The sequence below is a fragment of the Lynx rufus genome, unplaced genomic scaffold, assembly GCF_022079265.1.
Source record: "Lynx rufus isolate CCGP_SWC_20201006 ecotype Redwood Valley unplaced genomic scaffold, mLynRuf1.p SCAF_2, whole genome shotgun sequence".
Lineage (NCBI taxonomy): Eukaryota > Metazoa > Chordata > Mammalia > Carnivora > Felidae > Lynx > Lynx rufus.
In genome coordinates, this window is record NW_025814834.1 from 55,671,562 (window position 1) to 55,696,320 (window position 24,759).

The 24,759-nt window shown below is 37.5% G+C and overlaps 1 protein-coding gene across 1 annotated transcript; it reads left to right on the plus strand.

The window, feature by feature from the left end:
- LOC124514186 (cytochrome c, testis-specific-like) lies at positions 1 to 20,997 on the plus strand. Its single transcript, XM_047082251.1, has 3 exons — positions 1 to 72; positions 8,287 to 8,465; positions 20,847 to 20,997. The coding sequence occupies exons 1-3, from the start codon at positions 1 to 3 to the stop codon at positions 20,995 to 20,997; spliced, it is 402 nt and encodes a 133-aa protein (XP_046938207.1).
- The last annotated feature ends 3,762 nt before the right edge of the window (positions 20,998 to 24,759 follow it).

The window sequence follows — 24,759 nt, forward strand, 5'->3', positions numbered from 1 at the left end:
ATGAGACTGGCTGAGAAGGAGTGGGCACCGCAGTCTTGTGATCCGAGCGCTCACTGGTTACGGGCCGATGCAGTTTGGGCTAGGGTTCACCCAAAGAGGAGTATCCAACCGTGCTGCTAGTAAGAGGCTCCCCTTAGCCCTAGCCTGGTGGCGTCTAGGTCCCTTAAGTGCAGCGTAAGACTGTTTCTAGTGAGGGGCCTCTCTGCAGCTTCTGTGATTTCTGTGTGGAACAGATTCTGACCCGAGCCTCCCACCCACGTTTGGCAAAGTCAGCCTCAAAATGGGCGTGGTGGCATGGAACAGCCCAGATTGGCAGTTTGGAAAGCTGGATTCTTACTCCAGTTTAGGGATTCAGGCATGGCAGATTCAAAGAGGGAAAGGCCATAGACATCTGGGGGTGGGGGTGGGGGGATGGGTTCATAGACCTGTAGTGATTTACCCAGGATCACTTCATCTTGATACGTTCCACTGCGGTACCTTTTCCGCTACAGCAGCAGAATCCCACTTTATCTTTCAGTCTGTGCAGTACTCATGCTCCAAATATTCTAATGAGTTCCTCCTCCCGCTTTATTGCTTCAGTTATGTGGGTTTTGTAAATTTGGAAAGCTTTATCCGTGCCTTGATTGTTCTTACCACATCCCTATTTTTATGGGCAAAATTGGAAATGGCAAATACCAGTATTTGAATGGTAAATACCAGTATTTAAAAGCATTTTACTTACTCCTCTTTAAGCATCTTCAGTGTATCATACATTTTGTTCAACACAGGGTTGCTTAGATGTTCTTAAAAGGGAATTGTTAAAAGAGAATTAAAATTGCTCTTCCTCTTTCACTATCTCTCTCCACTTCTTACCAACTTGTGACTTCAAATAAGCCACTTAACTTCTGTCTGCCTCATTTTCCTCATCTGCAAGAATAGATATTAACGGTATCTTTCTCACGTTGTAAAAATATTAATAATATATAAAGCACTTAACTATGCCTGGCCCACAGAAGCATGTATGAGTTTGTTACTCTAATCCTATTTATCACTAGAATGACTTCATTCTTGGAAGAGCGATCATTCTCATACCAGGTGTCACATCTCTGCCCATTTCAGTAAAATTAGCGTGTAACATTATAAAAGTTTCAGGTGTACAACATTATATTTCTTCTTAGTAACTAAATGTTACTAGATGCAAAATGGATTCCCTTGATATCCTTCCTAGTCTTCTTGCCCCTCCCTTACTACTGTTGTGGAATCTATTGGTTTCAAGACACTTTGAAGGTACTGGCACACCAGTGATTGAAGATGGCAGCAGTGAATGTCTTAACTGTAGTAAATATTGGTAGTTTGAACAGTGACAATGGAAATTTTCTTATAAGTGACTTGCATGTGAAATCTATTTGAGGAAAGAGTGGTTTTTTTTCCTTTTTAAGAAAAATGTCTGATTTCCTGAGTTATCAGTAACATTTAATAAGAATCAACCTGATTTTTCTACTTTATATAAAAATTGGAAATGATTCTTTAGCTAGTACATAGATGACATTTTGTATTTAAAAATGAGCTTTATGATTATTGTGAATGCATTTTGCTAAAAGTCTGTAAGTTTGTATTTGTGACTAAAGTTCTTTTCTCTATGGACCCTGTTTAAAGGCTCCCTGAATTCTGTGACTATACAGAGACTTGATAGAACTCATATAAGTAGAAATTGAATGCAGTGTTTTGAGTGAAGTTTGGAATTTAAAGTAAGCTTCTCCTGGATAAAGTGAGTTTCCTTACTCTGCTTTTTATCAGATCGAAAACACTTATTAATAGCTTAGTTGTTAGTTGACCCAAAGAAAATTTCTGTTTTCCCTTTAGGTGTATTATTGACATTGTTTGGGGTTTCCACATAGATTTAAAAAAATTAGGGAGATACCAACTTTGCAGGTTACTGTATGGGAAGTACTACCCTCTCTCTGAGTAATAGCTAACTTTACTTAAACAATACTGTATTTTTCAACATCAGAATGACACGAACATTTTCAATTTCTCAGTAGAGTTATAAAGAGAAAATGTGATTAAAACTGTACTGGCAGAGAATTAGGTATTTTCATGATTTCTTTAATAGTAACACTCATTTTAAACTCCATCCCCCACCTCTCTTGCACCCATTCTTCAAAGAGCAGGTAAATAAAACCTGGGTACTGCATTCATTAGCATTTCAAACTACATTTTTCCTTTTTTGTTGTTTTTGTTTTATTTTTATTTTTATTTTTTTGATTTTATTTTTGATTTTTTAAATTTTGCATCTGAATTAGTTAGCATATAGCACAACAATAATTTCAGGAGTAGATTCCTTAGTGCCCCTTACCCATTTAGCCCATCCCCCTTCCACAATCCCTCCCGTAACCCTCAGTTTATTCTCAGTATTTATGAGTCTCTTCTGTTTTGTTCCTCTGCCTGTTTTTATATTATTTTTGTTTCCTTTCCCTTATGTTCATCTGTTTTGTCTCTTAAAGTCCTCATATGAGTGAAGTCATATGATTTTTGTCTTTCTCTGACTAATTTCACTTAGCATAATACCCTCCAGTTGCATCCATGTAGTTGCAAATGGCAAGATTTCATTCTTTTTGATTGCCAACTAATACTCCATTGTATATATATATACCACATCTTCTTTATCCATTCATCCATTGATGGACATTTGGGCTTTTTCCATACTTTGGCTATTGTTGATAGTGCTGCTATAAACATTGGGGTGCATGTGTCCCTTCGAAACAGCACACCTGTGTCCCTTGGATAAATGCCTAGTAGTGCAATTGCTGGGTCGTAGGGTAGTTCTATTTTTAGTTTTGTGAGGAACCTCCATACTGTTTTCCAGAGTGGCTGCACCAGCTTGCATTCCCTACAACAATGCAGAAGAGATCCTCTTCGCATCCTCGCCAACATGTTGTTGCCTGAGTTGTTAATGTTAGCCATTCTGACAGGTGTGAGGGGGTATCTCATCGTGGTTTTGATTTGTATTTCCCTGATGATGAGTGATGTTGAGCATTTTTTCATGTGTCAGCTGGCCATCTGGATGTCTTCTTTGGAGAAGTGTCTATTCATGTCTTTTGCCCATTTCTTCACTGGATTATTTGTTTTTTGGGTGTTGAGTTTGATAAGTTCTTTATAGATTTTGGATACTAACCCTTTATCTAATATGTCATTTGCAAATATCTTCTCCCATTCTGTTGGTTGCCTTTTAGTTTTGCTGATTGTTTCCTTAGCTGTACAAAAGCTTTTTATTTTGATGAGCTCCCAGTAGTTCATTTTTGCTTTTCTTTCCCTTGCCTCTGAAGACATGTTGAGTAGGAAGTTGCTGTGGCCAAGATCAAAGAGGTTTTGCCTGCTTTCTCCTCAAGGATTTTGATGGCTTCCTGTCTTACATTAAGGTCTTTCATCCATTTTCAGTTTATTTTTGTGTATGGTGTAAGAAAATGGTCCAGGTTCATTTTTCTGCATGTCACTGTCCAGTTTTCCCAGCACCACTTGCTGAAGAGACTGTCTTTATCCCACTGGATATTCTTTCCTGCTTTGTTAAAGATTAGTTGGCCATACGTTTGTGGGTCCATTTCTGGGTTCTCTATTCTGTTTCATTGATCTGAGTGTCTGTTCTTGTGCCAGTACCATACTGTCTTGATGATTACAGCTTTGTAGTATAGCTTAAAGTCTGGGATTGTGATGCCTCCTGCTTTGGTTTTCTTTTTCAAGATTGCTTTGGCTCTTCGGGGGTCTTTTCTGGTTCCAACAAATTTTAGGATTATTTGTTCTAGCTCTGTGAAGAATGCTGGTGTTACTTGATAGGTATTGCATTGAATATGTAGATTGCTTTGGGTAGTATCGACATTTTAACAGTATTTGTTCTTCCTATCCAGGAGCATGGAATCTTTTTCCATTTTTTTGTGTCTTCAATTTCTTTCATAAGCTTTCTATAGTTTTCAGTGTATAGATTTTTCACCTCTTTGGTTAGATTTATTCCTAGGTATTTTATGGTTTTTGGTGCAACTATAAATGGGATCAGTTCCTTGATTTCTCTTTCTGTCACTTCATGGTTGGTGTAGGAATGCAGCTGATTTCTGTGTGTTGATTTTATATCCTGCAACTTTGCTGGACTCATGAATCAATTCTAACAGTTTTTTGGTGGAATCTTTTGGATTTTCCATATAGAGTATCATGTCATCTGCGAAGAGTGAAGGTTTGACCTCCTCCTGGCTGATTTGGATGCCTTTTATTTCTTTGTGTTGTCTGATTGCAGAGGCTAAGACTTCCAATACGGTGTTGAATAGTAGTGGTGAGAGTGGACATCCCTGTCTTGTTCCTGACCTTAGGGGGAAAGCTCTCAGTTTTTCCCCATTGAGGAGCATATTAGCGTTGGGTCATTCATATATGGCTTTTATGATCTTGAGGTATGCTCCTTCTATCCCTACTTTCTTGAGGGTTTTTATCATGAAAGGATGCTGTATTTTGTCAAATGCTTTCTCTGCATCTATTGAGAGGATCATATGGTTCTTGTCCTTTCTTTTATTGATGTGATGAATCATGTTAATTGTTTTGCGGATATTGAACCAGCCCTGCATCCCAGGTATAAATCCCACTTGGTCGTGGTGAATAGTTTTTTTAATGTATTGTTGGATCCAGTTGGCTAATATCTTGAGGAGTTTTGCATCCATGTTCATCTGGGAAATTGGCCTATAGTTCTCCTTTTTAGTGGGGTCTCTGCCTGGTTTTGGAACCAAGGTAATGCTGGCTTCATAGAAAGAGTTTGGAAGTTTTCCTTCCATTCCTATTTTTTGGAACAGTTTCAAGAGAATAGGCGTTAACTCTTCCTTAAATGTTTGGTAGAATTCCCCTGGAAAGCCATCTGGCCCTGGACTCTTGTTTTTTGGCAGATTTTTGATTATTAATTTGATTTCCTTACTGGTTATGGGTCTGTTCAAATTTTCTATTTCTTCCGGTTTCAGTTTTGGTAGTGTATATGTTTCTAGGAATTTGTCCATTTCTTCCAGATTACCCATTTTATTGGCATATAATTGCTCATAATATTGTCTTATTATTGTTTTATTTCTGCTGTGTTGGTTGTGATCTCTCCTCTTTCATTCTTGATTTTATGTATTAGGGTCCTTTCCTTTTTCTTTTTGATCAAATTGGCTAGTGGTTTATCAATTTTGTTAATTCTTCCAAAGAACCAGCTTCTGGTTTCATTGATCTGTTCTACTGGTTTTTTTTTGGTTTCGATAGTGTTAATTTCTGCTCTAATCTTTATTATTTCCTGTCTTCTGCTGGTTTTGGGTTTTATTTGCTGTTCTTTTTCCAGCTCCTTAAGGTGTAAGGTTAGGTTGTGTACCTGAGATCTTTCTTCTTTCTTTAGGAAGGCCTGGATTGCTATATAGTTTCTTCTTATGACCTCCTTTGCTGCGTCCCAGATGTTTTGGGTTGTGGTGTTATCATTTTCATTGACTTCCATATACTTTTTAATTTCCTCTTTAACTTTTTGGTTAGCCCATTCATTCTTTAGTAGGATGTTCTTCAGTCTCTAAGTATTTGTTACCTTTCCAAATTTTTTCTTGTGGTTGATTTCGAGTTTCATAGTGTTGTGGTCTGAAAATATGCACGGTATGATATCAATCTTTTTGTACTTACTTAGGGCTGATTTGTGTCCCAGTATATGGTCTATTCTGGAGAACATTCCATGTGCACTGGAGAAGAATGTATATTCTGCTGCTTTAGGATGAAATGTTCTGAATATATCTGTTAAGTCCATCTGGTCCAGTGTGTCATTCAAAGCCATTGTTTCCTTGTTGACTTTTTGATTAGATGATCTGTCCATTGCTGTGAGTGGGGTGTTGAAGTCTTCTACTATTATGGTATTACTATCTATGAGTTTCTTTATGTTTGTGATTAATTGATTTATATATTTGGGTGCTTCCACATTTGGCACATAAATTTTACAATTGTTAGGTCTTCTTGGTCTATAGACCCCTTGATTATGATATAATGCCCTTTTGCATCTCTTGATACAGTATTTATTTTAAAGTCTAGATTGTCTGATGTAAGTATGGCTACTCCGGCTTTCTTTTGTTGACCATTAGCATGATAGATGCTTCTCCATCCCCTTATTTTCAATCTGAAGGTGTCTTTAGGTCTAAAGTGGGTCTCTTGTAAACAGCATATAGATGGATCTTGTTTTCTTATCCATTCTGTTACCCTATGTCTTTTGATTGGAGCATTGAGTCCATTGATGTTTAGAGTGAGTACTGAAAGATATGAATTTATTGCTATTATGATGCTTGTAGAGTTGGAGTTTCTGGTGGGTTCTCTGGTCCTTTCTAATCTTTGTTGCTTTTGGTATTTTTTTATTTATATATACGTATTTTCATCTTTTCTCCCCTCAGAGAGTCCCTCTTAAAATTTCTTGTAGGGCTGGTTTAGTGGTCACAAACTCCTTTAATTTTTGTTTGTCTGGGAAACTTTTTATCTCTCCTGCTATTTTGAATGACAGCCTTGCTGGATAAAGAATTCTTGGCTGCATGTTTTTCTGATTCAACACTGAATATATCCTGCCACTCCTTTCTGGTCTGCCAAGTTTCTATGGATAGGTCTGCTGCAAACCTGATCTGTCTTCCCTTGTATGTTAGGGACTTTTTTTCCCTTGCTGCTTTCATGATTCTCTCCTTGCCTGAGTATTTTGTGAATTTGACTATGATATGCCTTGTTGATGGTAGGTTTTTGTTGAATCTAATGGGGGTCCTCTGTGCTTCCTGGATTTTGATGTCTGTGTCTTTCCCCAGGTTAGGAGTTTTCCACTATGATTTGCTCACATGACCCTTCTACCCCTGTCTTTTTCTCTTTCTCTTCTGGGACCCCTATGATTCTGATGTTCCTTTTTAATGAGTCACTGATTTCTCTAATACTTAAATCGTGCTCTTCTGCCTTAATCTCCCTCTTTTTTTTCTGCTTCATTATTCTCTATAAGTTTGTCCTCTATATCACTGATTCTCTGTTCTGCCTCATCGATCCTTGCCACCGCTGCATCCATCCGTGATTGCAGCTCGGTTATAGCATTTTTAATTTCATTCTGGCTATTTTTACTTCTTTTATCTCTGCAGAAAGGGATTCTAATCTATTTTCGACTCCAGCTAGTATTCTTATCGTGATTCTAAATTCTGGTTCAGACATCTTGCTTGTATCTGTGTTGGTTAAATCCTTGGCTGTCGTTTCTTCGTGCTCTTTCTTTTGGGGTGAATTCCTGCTGACTTCTGTAGTTCAGGTTGTGCCGATTGTTGTGTTAATCCTCCAATCAGTATTCTAGGTGTGTAGGATGGTTTAGTGTTGTTCTGGCTGTATTTCATGGATGCGAGACACACAAAAAACTTCCATGCTGTTCTGCCATCTTGGCTCCTCTCCATATTTTTTTCAAGTTGAAATTATTTCAATTTTTACATAATTGTAGTTAGAGGAGGCATTTATTTAGTTATGCAACAAAGTTTTGGGTACTTTTAACCAAAATATCTTTGTACAAATTTTATTGTATGTGTCTATCACTGTATAATAAAATAAAATCTTCCCTATTTACAACTGTATATTTTGCACTGCATTGGTGTTGAACACATACAAATGCTGACTGAACTCAGTATTGCTTGATTGCTTTGAGATAATGCTTGGTCTTACATGGTAGATGTGTTTATAGCTGTGAGTAAAGTAAATGAGAAATTATGTGTTACATATAGCCTGCTGTGGCCTCATTCTTTTCTGTATGATTTTTAATTTTATAGTTTTATCTATTATTGCAGGCATATAAGTGCTTATAATATCACAATTAAACACCTTTCCACTTTGTTCTATCCTTATTTTTAAACGAGGGGAATACCAAATTAGAAATATATGCTTTGCATCATTTTTTGCACATGCCCTTTTTGGAAGTGAAAAGAAAAAATAGAATATAATTGACCTACATAAATCACTATAGTTGTGTGAAGGCTGAAGTAAAACCAGGCTTATACCATAGTATAAGTTCCTGAAGTAGCTATAGCTAGAAATTCAAAATAAACCTGTTACATGAGATGATGTCTTTATAAAATTAGGTGCTAGAGTATATTTGGTTTTGAGCAGTCAGACTTTAAAGGATGCATACTTTAAATTACCTTTTTTAATATAATTAGTATTCATTTTAAAATGGTGGAATTTTTTTCCCAGTTTTGCAAATCTGGTATACACACACACACACACACACACACACACACACACACACATGTTGGTGTGTGGTTTAATGTTTCATTGCAGGATAGAAGGGGAGATGCTAAAGCAGGTGAGAAGATCTTTATTCAGAAATGTGCTCAGTGCCACACAGTGGAAAAAGGTGGAAAACACAAGACTGGTCCAAATCTCTGGGGCCTTTCTGGCCCTGGACGAAAAACAGGACAAGCACCAGGATTTTCTTTTTCCGATGCTAACAAAAACAGAGAGAAAAACTAGGCAGTTGTGGCAGAGAACTAGAAACTTTGTAGCAAAGAGAAAAGACATGATTTGATAGAATTCTCTAGTTTGCTGCATTAAAAATAAAATCATCATGTTTATATTACTGAAATACTGGTTTATATCATAAGATCTGTGTTTAGATACCTGGTTTCTTTTTGATCACACAGGTTTTTACCTATACAAGGTATTTCATTTTATGCAGTACATCCATGTCGAAAAGCATGAGCTAAATTAAAAAGATCAAACCATATTTTAATGGCATAATGGTCGTTTTCTATTTGTAGTAGTGATTTCTATTTGTAGTAGTGGGAGGATGTTATAAAATAGTTTGAAAAAGTATATTCCGTGATTTCTTTGTTGGTGGAAAGTGGGTGGATGGCAGTTAACATGAGAAAGCATTTTAGGGTTAAAATTAAAAATGGTTAGAAAAGACTATAATATCTTTGCAAAGAAATTTGTTATTCCCAGATATATGTGTACATACATACATATCATTAACATTCACCTCAAAAATAGGGTACAACTCGAAATAGACTGTAACTCTTTTTTGAATTGTTCTTGGAGGCTTGCAATTTCTTACTGGCCCAAATTTCAGATCAGTATAACACTACTATTTGGAAAGGTTTTTATTTTATTTTGTTTTTGTTTCTTTTTATTATTTTTATTGAGGTGAAATTCACATAACATTAGCCATTTTTAAAATTTATTTATTTTTATTTTATTTTATTTTATTTTATTTTAAAAAAAAATTTTTTTTTTCAACGTTTATTTATTTTTGGGACAGAGAGAGACAGAGCATGAACGGGGGAGGGGCAGAGAGAGAGGGAGACACAGAATCGGAAACAGGCTCCAGGCTCTGACCCATCAGCCCAGAGCCCGACGCGGGGCTCGAACTCCCGGACCGCGAGATCGTGACCTGGCTGAAGTCGGACGCTTAACTGACTGCGCCACCCAGGCGCCCCTATTTATTTTTATTTTAGAGAGAGAGCTTGCACAAGTCAGGGAGAGGGGCAGAAGGTGAGAGAGAGAATCTTAAGCAGGCTCCATGCTCAGCACAGAGCCTGACCCCAGGCTCAATCCCATGACCATGGGATCACGACCTTAGCCAACATCAAGAGTCAAATCCTCAACCAACTGAGCCACCCAGGTGCCCCAACATTAGTCTTTTAATTAATTAATTTATTTATGTTTGTTTATTTTTTGCGAGAGAGGGAGAGAGAGAACATGAGTGGGGAGGGACAGAGAGAGAGGGAGACAGAGGATCCAAAGTGGGCTCTGTGCTGATAACAGTGAGCCAGATGCAGGGCTCAAACTTACAAACTGCGAGATCATGACCTGAGCCGAAGTCAGACACTTAACTGACTGAGTCACGAGACGCCCCAACATTAGCTATTTTAAAGTGTACAAGTCAGTAACATTTAGGGTATCACAATATTGTGTAATCAACACCTCTCTGTAGTTTCAAAACTTTTTCATTACTCCAGAAGAGCTCCTGTACCCATTAATCACTCCACATTTTCTCCTACCTTTAATCAACCTCTAATCTGCCTCCTATTTGTATGGATTTGCCTATTCTGCATAGTCTTAAAAAATAAATCATAAAATATGAGCTTTTGTATCTGGCTTCTTTCACTTGGCATGTTTTCAAGGTTCATTGAAGTTGTAGCATGTATCAGTGCTTCATTCCTTTCTGTGGCTAATCATATTCCATTGAATGTATATATCACAATTTGTTTATCCATGTATCAGTTGATGAACATTTGGATTGTTTCCACCTTTTGCCTATTGTGATAGTGTTGCTATGAATATTTGTGAATAAGCATTTGTTTGAGTCCCTGTTTTCAGTTCTTTTGGATATGTATATGTATATGTATATGTATATGTATGTGGTGGGTCATTTGTTAAATCTATATTTAACTTTTTGAGGAAATACCAAATTGTTTTCCACAGTAGCTTTGCCATTTTACATTCCCATCGGTAATGTAGGATTCCTGTTTCTCTATATCCTCTCCAATGCTTGTTCTTTTCTTTTCTTTTCTTTTCTTTTCTTTTCTTTTCTTTTCTTTTCTTTTCTTTTCTTTTCTTTTTAAAATTGCCATCTTAGGGGCACCTGGGTGGCTCAGTTGGTTAAGCTTTCAACTTGGCTCAGGTCATGATCTCATGGTTTGTGAGTTTTAGCCCCACGTCAGGCTCTGTGCTGACATCTTGGAGCCTGGAGTCTGCTTTGGATTCTGAGTCTCCATCTCTCTCTACCCCTCCCCACTGTGCTTGTCTCTCTCTGTCTATCAAAAATAAGTAAAATGTAAAAAAATAATAAAATTGCCATCCTAGTGGGTGTGAAGTGGTATCTCACAATTTTGCTTTGCATTTTGTTAACGAATGATGATGTTGAACATGTGTTAACGTGCTTTGTTAAAAAGAAAACCACAGACCCAAAATGGAGTCACTTGTGGTAGGCACAGGACACCAAACCATGGCTTAGTACCTAACCTAATTGTAGTTTCAACCTTTGCCAGAATGTAATCTTAACCAGTTAGTCTGGAATTTCCTGGTGGGCACTGGTAAGGTAATCCACCTGGTTTGTTCCCCAAAAGGAGGTGACCTTGCCTGAAATAATTCTTCCTTGTTGTTGTTATGACTTCCTTTTCCTGCCTTTAAAAACCTTTCCCTTTCTGTTGCCCTTTGTACTCCTTTCTACATGCTGCCTGATTCATAAATCATTGAATAAAGCCAATTTGATCCTTAAATTCACTCAGTTGAAACTTTTCTGTTTAACAACTTATTGGCCATTTGTAAATTTGGAAAAATGTGTATTCATGTCCTCTGCCTATTTTTTATTTGAAGTGTTTGTCTTTTTTCTTGTAAGAGTTCTTTATGTATTCTGGACACTAAACCCTCATCGAATAGGAGATTTTCAAATATTTTCTTTTATTCTGTAGTTTGTTTTCATTTGGTTGGTAAGGTCCTTTGATGCACAGAAGTTTTTAATTTGTATAAAGTCCATTTATCTATTTTTTGTTGGTATTTTCTTGGTACCAAATCTACGAATCTATCACCAAATCTAAGGCCCTACTAAAGATTTACCCTTGTGTATTCTTCAAATACTTTCATAGTTTTGTCTCTTATATTTAGATTGTTGACCCATATTCATTTGATTTTTGATAGTGAGGAAATAGTTCAATTTCATTCTTTTTCATGTGGTTATCTAGTTATCCCAACTCCATTTCTTGAAAGATGATTATTTCCCAGTTGAGTGGTCTTATTACCCTTGTTGAAAAACAGACTGGCCATATATGTTGGGGCTTGCTGCTGCATATTCAATTCTATTTTTATTGCTGTTTTCATTACTGTAGTTTTGTAGTAAGTTTTGAAATTAGGAAGTGTTGAGCCCTCCAGCTGTGGATATTGCTTTTTGATATTATTTTGATATTATTTTAACTGTTTTGATATTATTTGATATCTTTTTTGATATTATTTTAACTGTTCAGGGCCTTTTGCAATTCTGTGAATTTGCGGATCACCTTCCTCATTTCTGCAAAAATTTTGGAATTTTTGATAGAGATTGCATTGTATCTATAGATTGTTTTGGGGGTATTGCCATTTTAGCAACACTAATGTTCCAATGTATGAACATGGGATGACTTTCCATTTATTTAGGTCTCTTTTCATTTCTTTAAGCAATGTTTTGTAATTTTCAGTGTATGAGTCTTTCACTTCCTGGGTTAAATTTTTCCTAAGTATTTTATTATTTTAGAAACTAGTATAAATAACATTGTTTTCTTAATTTTCTTTTTGGATTGTTCATTGCTTGTATATAAAACACAACTGACCTTTGTATGTTGACCTTGAACCCTGCTTTGCTGAATTTGTTAGTCCAGTAGATTTTTGTGGCTCCTTTGGGATTTTCTATATTTAGAATCATATCATCTGTGAATAGAAGTGGTTTTACTTCTTCCTTTCCAATTTGGATGGCTGTTATTTCTTATTATTCCCTAATTGCTCAGGCTAGGACTTCTAGTGGAATTCTGAGTAGAACTGGTAAAAATGTTCCTGATCTTAGAGGGAAAGTTTTTAGCTTTTCACCTTGGGTATGCTATTATCTGGGGGTTTCCAAAAATTCCTGTTTTCATGTTAGGCAAGTTATCTTTTATTCTTAGTTTACAGAGTGTTTATGTCACGAAAGAATATTAGAATTTGTCAATTTTTTTTTCTGCAGGTATTGAAACAATCATCTATTCTTTTTCCTTTTGCTCTATTAATGTGTTATGCTAAGGTAATTGATTTTCGTATATTGAATCATCCTTGCATTCCTGGGATAAATCCCATTTGGCCATAGTGTATAATTCTTTTAATGTGAGTTGGATTTAGTTTGCTAGTATTTTGTTGAGGATTTTTGCGTTAGTGATAAGAGTTACTGGTTTGTAGTTTTCTTGTGGTGTCTTTGTCTGGCTTTGGTGTTTGGAGAAGTTTAAAATACAGATTATTGCAACTGTTAAGTACTCTTCATACATGATTTGAATTTGGTATTTTAAAATTTCTTAATGGGTTTTATAGTGCTTGTATTGTGCTTATTTGATTGAGCTTTGTGGACTATATTGTAGGAGAAGGGTTTAAAAAGAGGAGTTGGCGTTTTGTGCGCAATGTTTTTTGTTTGAGTGCACATGTAATAGCTTAATTTTGTCAAAAGAGGGATTTTGCTTATTTTAACCTGTGTTAATATTTCTAGTAAGATAGTGTCTTGGGTTGGTCTTAGCCTATCTATAGTGATGTTATTGACTAGAAATGCCTGGGGACACTCACCTGGGCCCATACTACTTGTAGTGAGCCCCTACAGACATCTCCCCAACCAAAGTTGGTGATGTGGCTGGACCAGGCCTTGTGGTTCTTATTATGATGGCAAGACACACCTCATCAGCAACTATCAGGGAACTTTGAAAAGACAAGATTTATTACTCACAACTCCTGGAGGTTAGATGGCATGCCTGGGACCACCCAGTGAGGTTGAGAGGAGAGAGAGCACGCGAGAGAAACAGAGAGAGAGCAAGCTAGTGAGCAGGTCTAGTGTTCTGCTTTCATTGGAGTCAAGGGTGGGGTGCCTAGGGTTTTGCAGGTTCACTCTTTATTGGTGAATTTAAAACATAAGGGTGGGAATTAAAGCATGGGAAGGGAAAAACAAGCAGTCCTCAAATGCAGTTATCTAAGTCTACCAGAGCTTTCTAATAAGGGGGGTTAACTTCATGGGTGGAGGACCCTGGCTCTTTATGTACTCACGTAACTGGCAATGTGTTTACTCAAACTGGATGTTTTTGAAGTGGATGCCATGGTAAAAGTTTAATGTCAGGCATTTATATTATAGTCAAAAAAGCTAATTGTCAGGTGCTTACACTGCAGATAGGTGAGATACAGTGAAATTTTTGTTAACTAGAATATTGGGAAAAGGGACCTGTGGATACTCAAATGGTTTGGTTAAAACAAAATGAGCACATGCAGGGTTTTCACAGCTTTTTTGGTGAAAATAAGATATTTTTTTTTGTCTTTCTGAAATGTTGGGAGCAATACAGTTTAGTAGGATGGAGAGCTAGCAAAACCCTTGGTCCCAGACTTCTCTTGGATTTCCAAGCAAACCAGGGTAAAGTGGGGTGGAGAATATATGGTAAACACTTGAGGACTATATTGGTTTCTTAGGGCTGCTGTACCAAAGTACCATAAATTGGGTGGCTTAAAATAGCAGAAACTTATGTTCTCACAGTTCTGGAGGCTAGAAGTACAAAATCAAAAGTACAAAATCAAGAGGCTAGAAGTACAAAATGTTTGCAGGGCCATACTCTCTCTGAAACCTGTAAGACAATCCTTCCTTGTTTCTTCCTAGTTTCTGGTAATTTGTCATTTATCTTGGTGTTTTGGGTCTACAGCTGCATAACTCCAATGTCTGTCGTTTCATGATCCCTGTCTGTCTCTGTCTTCACATGGCTATCTTATAAGGATACCAATCATATTAGGTTGGGAGCTCATCCTACTGCAGTATGACCTCATTTCAAGTTACCTAATCACAGCTGCAGTGACCGTATTTCCAAACAAAGCCATATTCTGAGGTAGTAGGGGTTAGGACCTCAACGTATCTTTATTCAGAGAACACCCATATATACATATAAAATAAATACATAGATAATGATAAAAATTTATATTAAAACAAAATAGAATAAAACTTAATCTTTGATCAAGTGTGCTTTAGAATCTTTTTAAACATCATTGTAATTGTTTTTAACACAATATCATTGTGTTTGTGTGTGCAAAAATACTGGTTAATAGGTATTCTATAATAAAGAATCTGTCTGGTCTTTGTTCCAGGTTCCTAGATGGGAATCTGAAAACCTTAGAATTTCCCAAGTGATAGGAGTGTTTCTTTTATGCAAGTTTGGGCCCTGGGACCACCACCTGAGTTTATGCTAATGAGGGGACTTATGGTAGGCTCCTGGAGAGTTTCTGGATGGGGGTGGCCAAGCTTGAAAGACCAGCTATGTGATTAGAGAGTTGGAGCTTTGGGCTAGGTGATATCAGTCCAACTTCCAGGGGTAGGGGATAGTTGCTGCAAATTGAATTCTGTCACATGGCTAATGTTTCACTAGGTATTCTTTGTTTTTTTTTTTAAATGTTTATTTATTTTAAGAGAGAGAGGGAGGGAGTGTGAGCATGGGAGAGAGAGAGGGAGAGAGAATCCCAAGTAGGCCCTGCACTGTCAGAGTGGAGCCTGATCTGGAGCTTAATCCCACAAACCATGAGATCATGAAATCAGGAGTTGGACACTTAACTGACCAAGCTACTTAAGCACCCCTCAATAGGTATTCTTACATAATAAAACCCCCATAAAAGCTCTGGACACTTTAATTGGAAGCTCTGGTTGAGGTTCCTGATTGGTGAGCATATCAGTGTAGTAGAAGAGTGATGAGTCTTGATTCTCTAGGGACAGGACCCAGAAGCTCTGTGTTTGAGACTTTCCCAGACTTCATTATATGGATCTCTTTATCTTGCTGGTCCTGATTTGCATCCTTTATATTAAAACTGTAATTAAAAGTATAGTGTTTTCCTGAGTTCTGGAAAATTGTTCTACCAAGTTATCAAACTTGAGAGGATCCTGAGAACCCTCTAATTTATAGCCAGTTGATTAGAATTTTGGGTGGCCTGGGACCCCAAACTTGCACCTGGTGTCTGAAGTGAGGGCAGAATTGCTGGGGACTCTGGAGTCAGTTTTAATTCCAGGCAATAAGTGTCAGAGTTGAATTGCATTTATTGCAATAGGATTTCTCATTGGTAGACTATTGAATAAATAAGTCTGAAACTTAGATTTATTATTTGAATGTGGTTCTTTAGTTTTTAAAGTAACATCTTCCTATAGTGTCATTTTATTATTTTATTATCACATTATAAGAGCACTCAACTTTTGAGTCCTAACTTGTAGACTAGTTATAACCTAACATTTATTTCTCTAGCTGCCAATTTTATTGCTTGTTAGCATTGATTACAAATAATATTAAAACTTACTACAAATATATCTCTTATTATAGATTGTTGTCAAAGATTAAAAGTTGCATAGAAGGTTTGGCTTTAATGTTATTTAAGAATTAGAAATAAATTTCCCTAAGTCAGATCAGTTAAGTAATATTTGTGACTTATTTGGGGATATAATATTGCTATTTGTTTTACTGGTTACATAAGAATAATAAGTAGCAGAATGAAATTGGATTCCTATGTTATACCACTTATAAAAATTAACTTGAAATGGGTAAAAGACTTAATTAAATTTAAGTCTTGAAATTATAAAACTCCTAGAAGAAAACATCTTATTTTTAAAATTTTTTTAAAGCTTTATTTATTTTTGAGAGAGAGAGAGAGAGAGGGAGAGCAAGCATGAGTGGGGGAGGAGCAGAGAGAGAGGGAGACACAGGATCCTAAATAGGCTTCAGGCTCTGAGCTGTCAGCACAGAGCCCAATGCGGGACTTGAACCCACAAAGAGATCATGACCTGAGCCGATGTCAGACGCCTAACCGACTGAGCCACCCAGGTGCTCCAGGAAAAATCTTCTTGGCATTAATCTTTGTAATGATCTTCTGGATATGACACCAAAAGCACAAACAACAAGAACAATAATCATTAAGTGGGACTGTGTCAAACTAAAAAGCTCCTGCACAGCGAAAGAAACAGTCAACAAAATGAACAGCAACCTATGTAATAGAAGAAAATATTTGTAAATTATATATCTGAAAGTCTTTGTAAGTTATATGTACACAATTGGGAACTAAACCCCAGCACACAATGGGCAGGGGTTGATATTCAAAATCTATAAAGAACTGATGCAACTCAGTAGTGAAAAAGCAAACAACCCAAATAAAAAAATGGGCAGAGGAACTGAATAGACATTTTCCCAAAGAAAGCATAAAAATGGACAACAGGTACATGAAAAGGTGTTCAACATCACTAATTATCAGGGACATGCAAGTGAAAACCACAGTGAGATATCACCTCATGCCTGTGAGAATTGGTATCATCAAAAAAGACAAGAAATAACAAGTGTTGGCAAAGGTGTGGAGAACAGGAAACACTTGTGCACTGGTGGTGGAAGTATAAATTGGTGCAGCCATTATGGAAAACAGTGTGGAGATTCCTCAAAGATTAAAAATAGAACTACCATATGATCTAGTAATCTCATCTCTTGGTATGTATCCAAAGGAAATGAAATAGGATCTGGAAGAGATATCTGCCCCCCACGTTCACTGCAGCATTATCCACAGTAATACTGGTTAACAACCTAAGTGTTTATCATCAGATGAATAGAGAAAGAAGATTGTGGTAAATGTATACATTGGAATATTCAGCCATGAGAAAGAAGGAAATCCTGCCATTTGCAAAAGCTTAGATGAACCTTCAAGGCATTATGCTGAATGAAATAAGTTACAGGAGAAAATTCTGTTTAATATCAATTATGTGTGGAATCTTAAAAAGTCAAGCCCAGGGAGTTTTAGGGAAATGGCAGAGTGAGAAGATCCTGAGCTCACCTCATCCCATGGATACACTGAGATAACAGCTATATCTATGCAAATAACTCCAAAAACAACCTGAAGATTGGCAGAACAGACCTTCCACAGCTAATCATAGAGAGAAGGCCACATCAAAAAGGTTAAGAGGAGTGGAAACACAATTGGGAACTAAAACCCCCAGCACACAATAGGTGAGACATCACAAACACAGAGACGTGAGAGGATCAGACTCCACACCAGGCACTCCTAGCACAGAGGACTTGAACTGGAAGACAAATCCCCATAATATCTGGCTTTGAAAATCAGTGGCTTAACTCCAGGAACTTCAACTTCAACAAAGATGTTTAAAACATAAAAGAAGCAGTCAGAGCTGAGAATTCAATAATGGAGATTAAAAAAATGCACCAGAGGGAATCAAGAGCAGATTAGAGGAGGCAAAGGAACTATCAGCCATCTGCAAGACAGGGTGATGGAAAGCCACTAAGCTGAATAGCAAAAAGGCAAAAGAATAATAAAAAAGGAGAATAGGCTAAAAAACCTCTGCAACATCATCAAGCATAATAACATTCACATTATAGGGATTGCAAAAGGAGGAGAGAGAAAGGGGTAGAAAACTTATTTGAAGAAATAATAGCTGAAAACTTCCCTAACCTGGGGAAGGAAACAAACATCCAGATTCAAGAAGCACAGAGGGCCCCTAACAAGATGAACCCAAGGAGGTCCACACCAAGACACAAAATAATTAAAATGGAGACAAGTGCTGATAAACAGAATTTTAAAAGCAGCAAAAGAGGGGCGCCTGGGTGGCGCAGTCGGTTAAGCGTCCGACTTCAGCCAGGTCACGATCTCGCGGTCCGTGAGTTCGAGCCCCGCGTCAGGCTCTGGGCTGATGGCTCGGAGCCTGGAGCCTGTTTCCGATTCTGTGTCTCCCTCTCTCTCTGCCCCTCCCCCGTTCATGCTCTGTCTCTCTCTGTCCCAAAAATAAATAAAAAAACGTTGAAAAAAAAATTAAAAAAAAAAATAAAAGCAGCAAAAGAAAAGAAAAACAGTTACATATAAGGGAAACCTCATAAAGCTATCAGCTGATTTTTTTCAGCATAAACTTTTTAGGCCAGAAGGGAGTAGCATGATGTATTCAAAATGCTGAGAGGAAAAAACCTAACCCAGTAAGGTTATCATTCAGAAGGAGAGAGAGTTTCCCAGACAAACTCTAGACTGAAGAAAAAAAAAAAAGTTAAAGGAGTTCATCAGCACTAAACAAGCCTTATAAGAAGTATTAAAGAGAATTCTTTAATTGAAAATATCATAACTAAAAATTATGACAGGAAAAAATTTCAGAGGTAAAAGGAAACATACAGTTGAGGTAGTAGATTAATCACTTGCAAAGCCAGTATGGAGTTTAAAACACAAAAGTAGTAAAAATCAATTATATCTACAAAAACTAGCCAAGAGATACACAAAACAAAAATAATATGACATCATATATGTAAAAACATGGAGGAGAGAGTAAAAATTTAATGCTTTTAGAATGTGTTTAGACTTAAGGGACCATCAACTTAATATAGACTGCTATACACATAAGCTGTTCTGTGTGAATCTAATGTTCTGTCTGAATTTGTGGTAACCACAAATTAAAAACCTGTAATAATGCACAAAATAATAAAGAGAAAAGAATCTAAATGTAACACTAAAGAAAGCCATCGAACTACAAGGGAAGAGAGCAAACAAGAAAGGAATAGAGAAGACCTGTAAAAACAACCAGAAAACAATGAACAGAATGGCAATAAGTATGCAGCCAATCAGTAATTACTTCAAAGGTTAGTGAACCAACTGCTGCAATCAAAAGGCATATAGTGACTGAATGGATAAAAAAAATTAAGACCCACTTATGTTGCCTACAACAGATACTTTATTTAAAAACATTTTTTAAAAAAATGTTTATTTATTATTGAGAGACAGAGAGACAGAGCATGAACATGGGAGGGGCAGAGAGAGGGGGAGACACAGAATCTGAAGCAGGCTGCAGGCTCTGAGCTGTCAGCACAGGGCCCCAAGCGGGGCTTGAACTCACAAACTGCAAGATCATGACCTGAGCCAAAGTCGGACGCCCAACCGACTGAGCCACCCACGTGCCCCAAGAGATACTCACTTTATTTTTTTTTTGAAGATTTTTTTTTTTTAACGTTTATTTATTTTTGGGACAGAGAGAGACAGAGCATGAACGGGGGAGGGGCAGAGAGAGAGGGAGACACAGAATCGGAAACAGGCTCCAGGCTCCGAGCCATCAGCCCAGAGCCCGATGCGGGGCTCGAACTCACGGACCGCGAGATCGTGACCTGGCTGAAGTCGGACGCTTAACCGACTGCGCCACCCAGGCGCCCCAAGAGATACTCACTTTAAATGTAAGGACATACACAGACTGAAAGTGGAGGGTTGGAAAAAGATATTCCATGCAAATGGAAATCAAAAGGCAGACTGTGTTTTCTTCTTTAATCCTGGCTCCTCTGACCGACCCTTCATGGTGTCAAATTGAATTTAGGAAGATTTTCACAGCCAGCTTCATAGTCAGAGGACTATGACTTACCCCTTAGGATTTACCACCTACTTTGGAGAACTCTTCTTTTGAGATCATTAGTGACAGATGTCCTCTTAACTCCGTCCAGGTTTTATATTTTTGGTAGTCTTCTAATTATATTAAGTCTGATAAATTTTATCAAAAGTGGAGTTAGTATTTCTGTCTCTCTTTGTCCATATTCTTTTTGACTGGTTTTAGAAAGGAAAAAAAGAAGAGACAGCCTTTCAGTCTCATTATAAAACTGGATTCCTGAAACCATAGGTTTTTGATAGAGATTTGGACAGAGGCAACTTGTTATGATTGGAAGAAAAAACATGAAAATCAGTTAGCAGTCACCATTCTTAACTCTAAATAGTCTGTATCTTAGGGCAAGTTCTTCTTCTCTCTTTGGGTCATTTCTTCATCTTCAAAATGAGGGGTTGGATTAATTTCTAAGGCCTCTTCTAGAAGGAACTTTGATTCTAGGAGAATAGGGTACTGCTTATGTCCAACATGTCTGGGGTTGGAAGTTTATTCCTGTACCTTGGGCCATGCTAAATAGCATGTGAGTATTAGATTTCTATAGGGAACCCTAAAACTAGAACACCAAAGACTAACTTTGGAATTTTCTTGTAGATCAGAAACTGTAAGTATTCCCAGTTGTAATAGTTTTCCTATTGAATCCAGGAATAATCTTCTGTTCAAATATGTGGGTCACATCAGAAAGTAAACCTTACAAATTTAACTACACAAACTTAAAACTTATTTTCACCTTTGTAGGTATTATCTGGGGAGAGGAAACTCTGATAGAATATTTAGAGAACCCAAAGGAATATATCCCTGGAACTAAAATGGTCTTTGCTGGTCTTAAAAAGAAGAGTGAGAGAGATGGTCTTATTCAGTATTTGAAACAGGCAACATCTTCATGAAATGCTCTTGCACCTTAAAAATACCAGTTATAAACCAATAGTTCCAGTTTCAAATATTGCATGTTTAAGGAAGTCATATTTGATCTTTTTTGATCAGCCTGTGTAAGTTTAACATTTAAAAATAAAAGTTGATGGAACGCCTGGGTGGCTCCGTCGGTTAAGCGTCCAACTTCAGTTCAGGTCACGATCTCATGGTCCATGAGTTCGAGCCCCGTGTTGGGCTCTGTGCTGACAGCTCAGAGCCTGGAGCCTGCTTCGGATTCTGTGTCTCCCTCTCTCTCTGCTCCTCCCCCATTCATGCTCTGTCTCTCTCTGTCTCAAAAATAAATAAACATTTAAAAAAAAATAAATAAAAGTTGAAATTTTTGATTGTGTGTAATCTATGATCAAATGCCCTTCAGAGTCAGAACTGACTTTCGTCTGCAGACTAGGGATGTTGATAAGGCCAGCATGAGGAAGAGAGAGAAGAGAACTGAAATCTATTGTGCTTCAGTAGTCTCTACATGCACAAAATATTTTATAAGCCTAGCAACTGCTATTGATGATGGAGATAATTTCCACATACTTACTTCTCTATCATTTAAATGTAAATGTAGCAGACATTAGCTTTAGTTTTCATTAAGCTATGTTTGGTTATTTGTTTGCTTTTTATTATATCTTTATTATATTTATAGCTATAACTTCATTATAAGTAACTTTAAGAAAAAATAAGGAAATTGAAGTCAAATATTTGGTCTTATCTTAGGAATATTATTGGAACAAAAAGCAAATTGTTGACCATGTGTGACATAAAATAAAACCTAGAGAGAAGGAGAAAAGCATGTTCTATGTTAATAAGCATTTATGTCACATAACATGTAATATGTTTGCATTAATCTTTTTAGGGTACCTTTTTAATCCTGAGTAATGTGAGGCTGGACTGAAGGGAGGGATAGCATGTACCCTTTTGAGAAAGAGGATGAAGAAAAAAGACAACCCTCACCATTAGTGTGGAAAGGCCTCCCACCTCACAGGAATTGGCTATGAGTCATGGTGGAGCAGGTCCACCACAGGGCCTGTATACAAGGGCATGGTGGCTCTGTATGGTGTGAAGTGGCCCCTGAATTGGCTATGCAGTCCTATAAACACTCCATTACCCAAATGTAGGGCCCAATGCAGGAAAGGGAAGGTATTTCCTTACCAAAAAGGTGGGTAATGGACTCAGTCGGTCAGGGGTCATTATGGGTGAGAATAGGATATCCATTCTCTAATTTCCACTTCACAACAACCCCCTGTAAGATGGATTTTACCATCTCAGGGCTGCCTGGATGACTCAGTCGGTTAAGCATCCAACTTCTGCCATGATTTCATGGTTTATGAGTTTGAGCCCCATGTCAGGCTCTGTGCTGATAGCTCAGAGCCTGGAACCTGCTTCGGATTGTCTCCCTCTCTCTCTGCCTCTTCCCCTGCTCATGCTCTCTCTCTCTCTCAAAAATAAACATTAGGGAAAAAAAAGGTGGATTTTACCTTCTCCTTGGGACTTGTGCTAGAACCAACCTTTGGATCTTCTGCCCCAATTCCTGGTGACTTTTTACCATATCATAGGGATAATATGTTAATGAGTTAACTTATTAGCAAATGCTTCTATTGAGAAGTTACCCTACCTGAAAATTCCCAAAGTGAGGGGAACATTATTGAAAAAGCTGTGATCTCCAGAAGGTTCTATTAAGTCAACTAAGTGCTTGGGCCCAATTTTAATGCTTCTGGCAAGTGGGAGTTCAGTGCCACTACTGTATGGAAGAATGTGTCCCTGGGGACCAAGACTTCAGACGAAGTTGAGCTTGTTACTCTCCCTGGAGAAATTCTTTGATGAGGGCAGAGACATCTGTAGGGACTCCAAGAGTGTATTAGGGATGTTACCAGTCTCAGAGCTGAGTTGGGTTTGCAAGGATATAGAATTTGGTGACATACTTCATATTTTAATTTATATGGGACAGAAAACTCTGTAAGAAAGACTTGAACTTAAATTCATACTCATAATTATAGCTTAGATTTATACGACTCTGACAGATGGCCTTGGTGGTTTTGACAAAAGGCCACATTGCAGGGAGGAACAAGAAGGAAGGCCCTATGTTTGGAGTTTAAATACTTTTGACCTAGGAGAAGCAGAAAGAAGATAGTATGAGAAGAGCTGAGGTGGTAAAGGGCAGTTCGGTGGGAATAGAGAAGTATTAAGTAGATTTCTTCCATTTAAAAAATCAAACAGTGATAAGATGTTGAATGTTGTTTTACATTTATGTTTATCTTGGTAAGAGCAAAATAAATACCTCTTTGCTGGTAGTGATGTTTCTGGTATTAGAAAAAAGTTTGGAGGAAAATTTGCAAATAAATGCAGTAATTAAAATTCTGTACTATGATAGGCTTTATTATCTAATGAATATATGTTGTCTTTGAGAGGCTTAACTCCATCTTAGGGTCAGTTTACATGAAGGGATGTCTGGGCACTATGCCATTTTATTCTCTATCAGCTGTGTTTGCCAGAGTTCTCTTCTCTGTGTGGTTCCTGGTTAAGGCTGGTCATGTGAGAAACCTGCCTGAGATTTGGAAAGGGGCAGAGTTAGGCAAAAGCCTTTACATTTGTCAGGTCGCTGCAGGGCCCCAGGTGCAACTCATACTTGTCGCTAATCTGTTGACTGCAGCCTTCATGTGGTGGGGCAGCAAGTGGGCTCAGCTTCTCCCAGCTCCTACCAGATCTCTTTCAGTTTGAGCCTTGGGCCATTCACATAATAAAGGTTTGGAATAGATGAGAAATAGACAAAACAGTACCAGTCTGTCCTCACTGCCTCACCGAGTTTGTCCTTCTTCTACCTACTTTGCTCCCGCTCTCCTTCCTCGCTATCTGCCCTGCTGACCTACAGTAACTGTAAGCCCATCATGAAATCAGAGCCCACAAACTTCCATAGCCTTCCCCAACTCTCCTTTGTGATCTTAGAGACTTTGCTCTAATCCTTTAGGTGCTCCCTTCTGGACCTGTATTCCTCTGCTTCTTCCCAAATTGTGTAAGGTCTCCTTTAGTAACTCCCTTATTCACATCACTCACGGTGGCCCTGAATCCTTGGTCAAATCCTAGCTGATACAGATACTATATCTGTGCAACATACCTCCTTATGAATAACAGGAACCTCAAAGGGAATTACTCTCTAGGTACTCTCCAACCTAAAGTTGGGGTGCCTTGACAAAGCAAAGGAAAGAATAATGAATTTTACAACCATCTAAAGTTGTCAGGTTACTGAAGTCTGCTATTGTCTCCTAAACTTGAATTAAAGATTCAATAGAAAAAAAGATTCATGTTAATTAGAGAACAGATTACTATGTTTATGTAATCTGAAAGAAGTAAGTATCCTTGTTTTATAGGGCCATTAACAGGAACCAGGAAACATCAGTAGAAAGGAAATGTTATGCTGATCGCATATCAACAAAAATATATTTGAGAAGTATTACAGGTAGTTGGATGATTATATAAGGTGTATATTTATCACTTTCAGCATAGACAGTTCTAATATATATCTTGATAAGGATCTGGAAGAATAAAGTATGGTTTCATTTAATTAAAGTAAAAATGTTAGATCAGTTAACTTGGCAATTGTTTGCATGTTTCAGATAGAACAGAGGGAACTCTTCAGAAAGCAGGGAACATTGTTAGTTGCTTTGTTCCTAAATTTTTTTTATACTAGCTAGTAAAGTACTTTCTAGATGAAAACCTCTAGTCAGTGGTTCTTTTGG

Excerpts from the sequence above, each read along its gene's own strand:
- LOC124514186 (XM_047082251.1), top strand. The coding sequence starts at position 1 with ATGAGACTGGCTGAGAAGGAGTGGGCACCGCAGTCTTGTGATCCGAGC. Across the intron at positions 73-8,286 it reads ACTGGTTACGGGCCGATGCA|GATAGAAGGGGAGATGCTAA; the intron begins GTTTGGGCTAGG and ends GTTTCATTGCAG. Across the intron at positions 8,466-20,846 it reads TCCGATGCTAACAAAAACAG|AGGTATTATCTGGGGAGAGG; the intron begins AGAGAAAAACTA and ends TTTCACCTTTGT.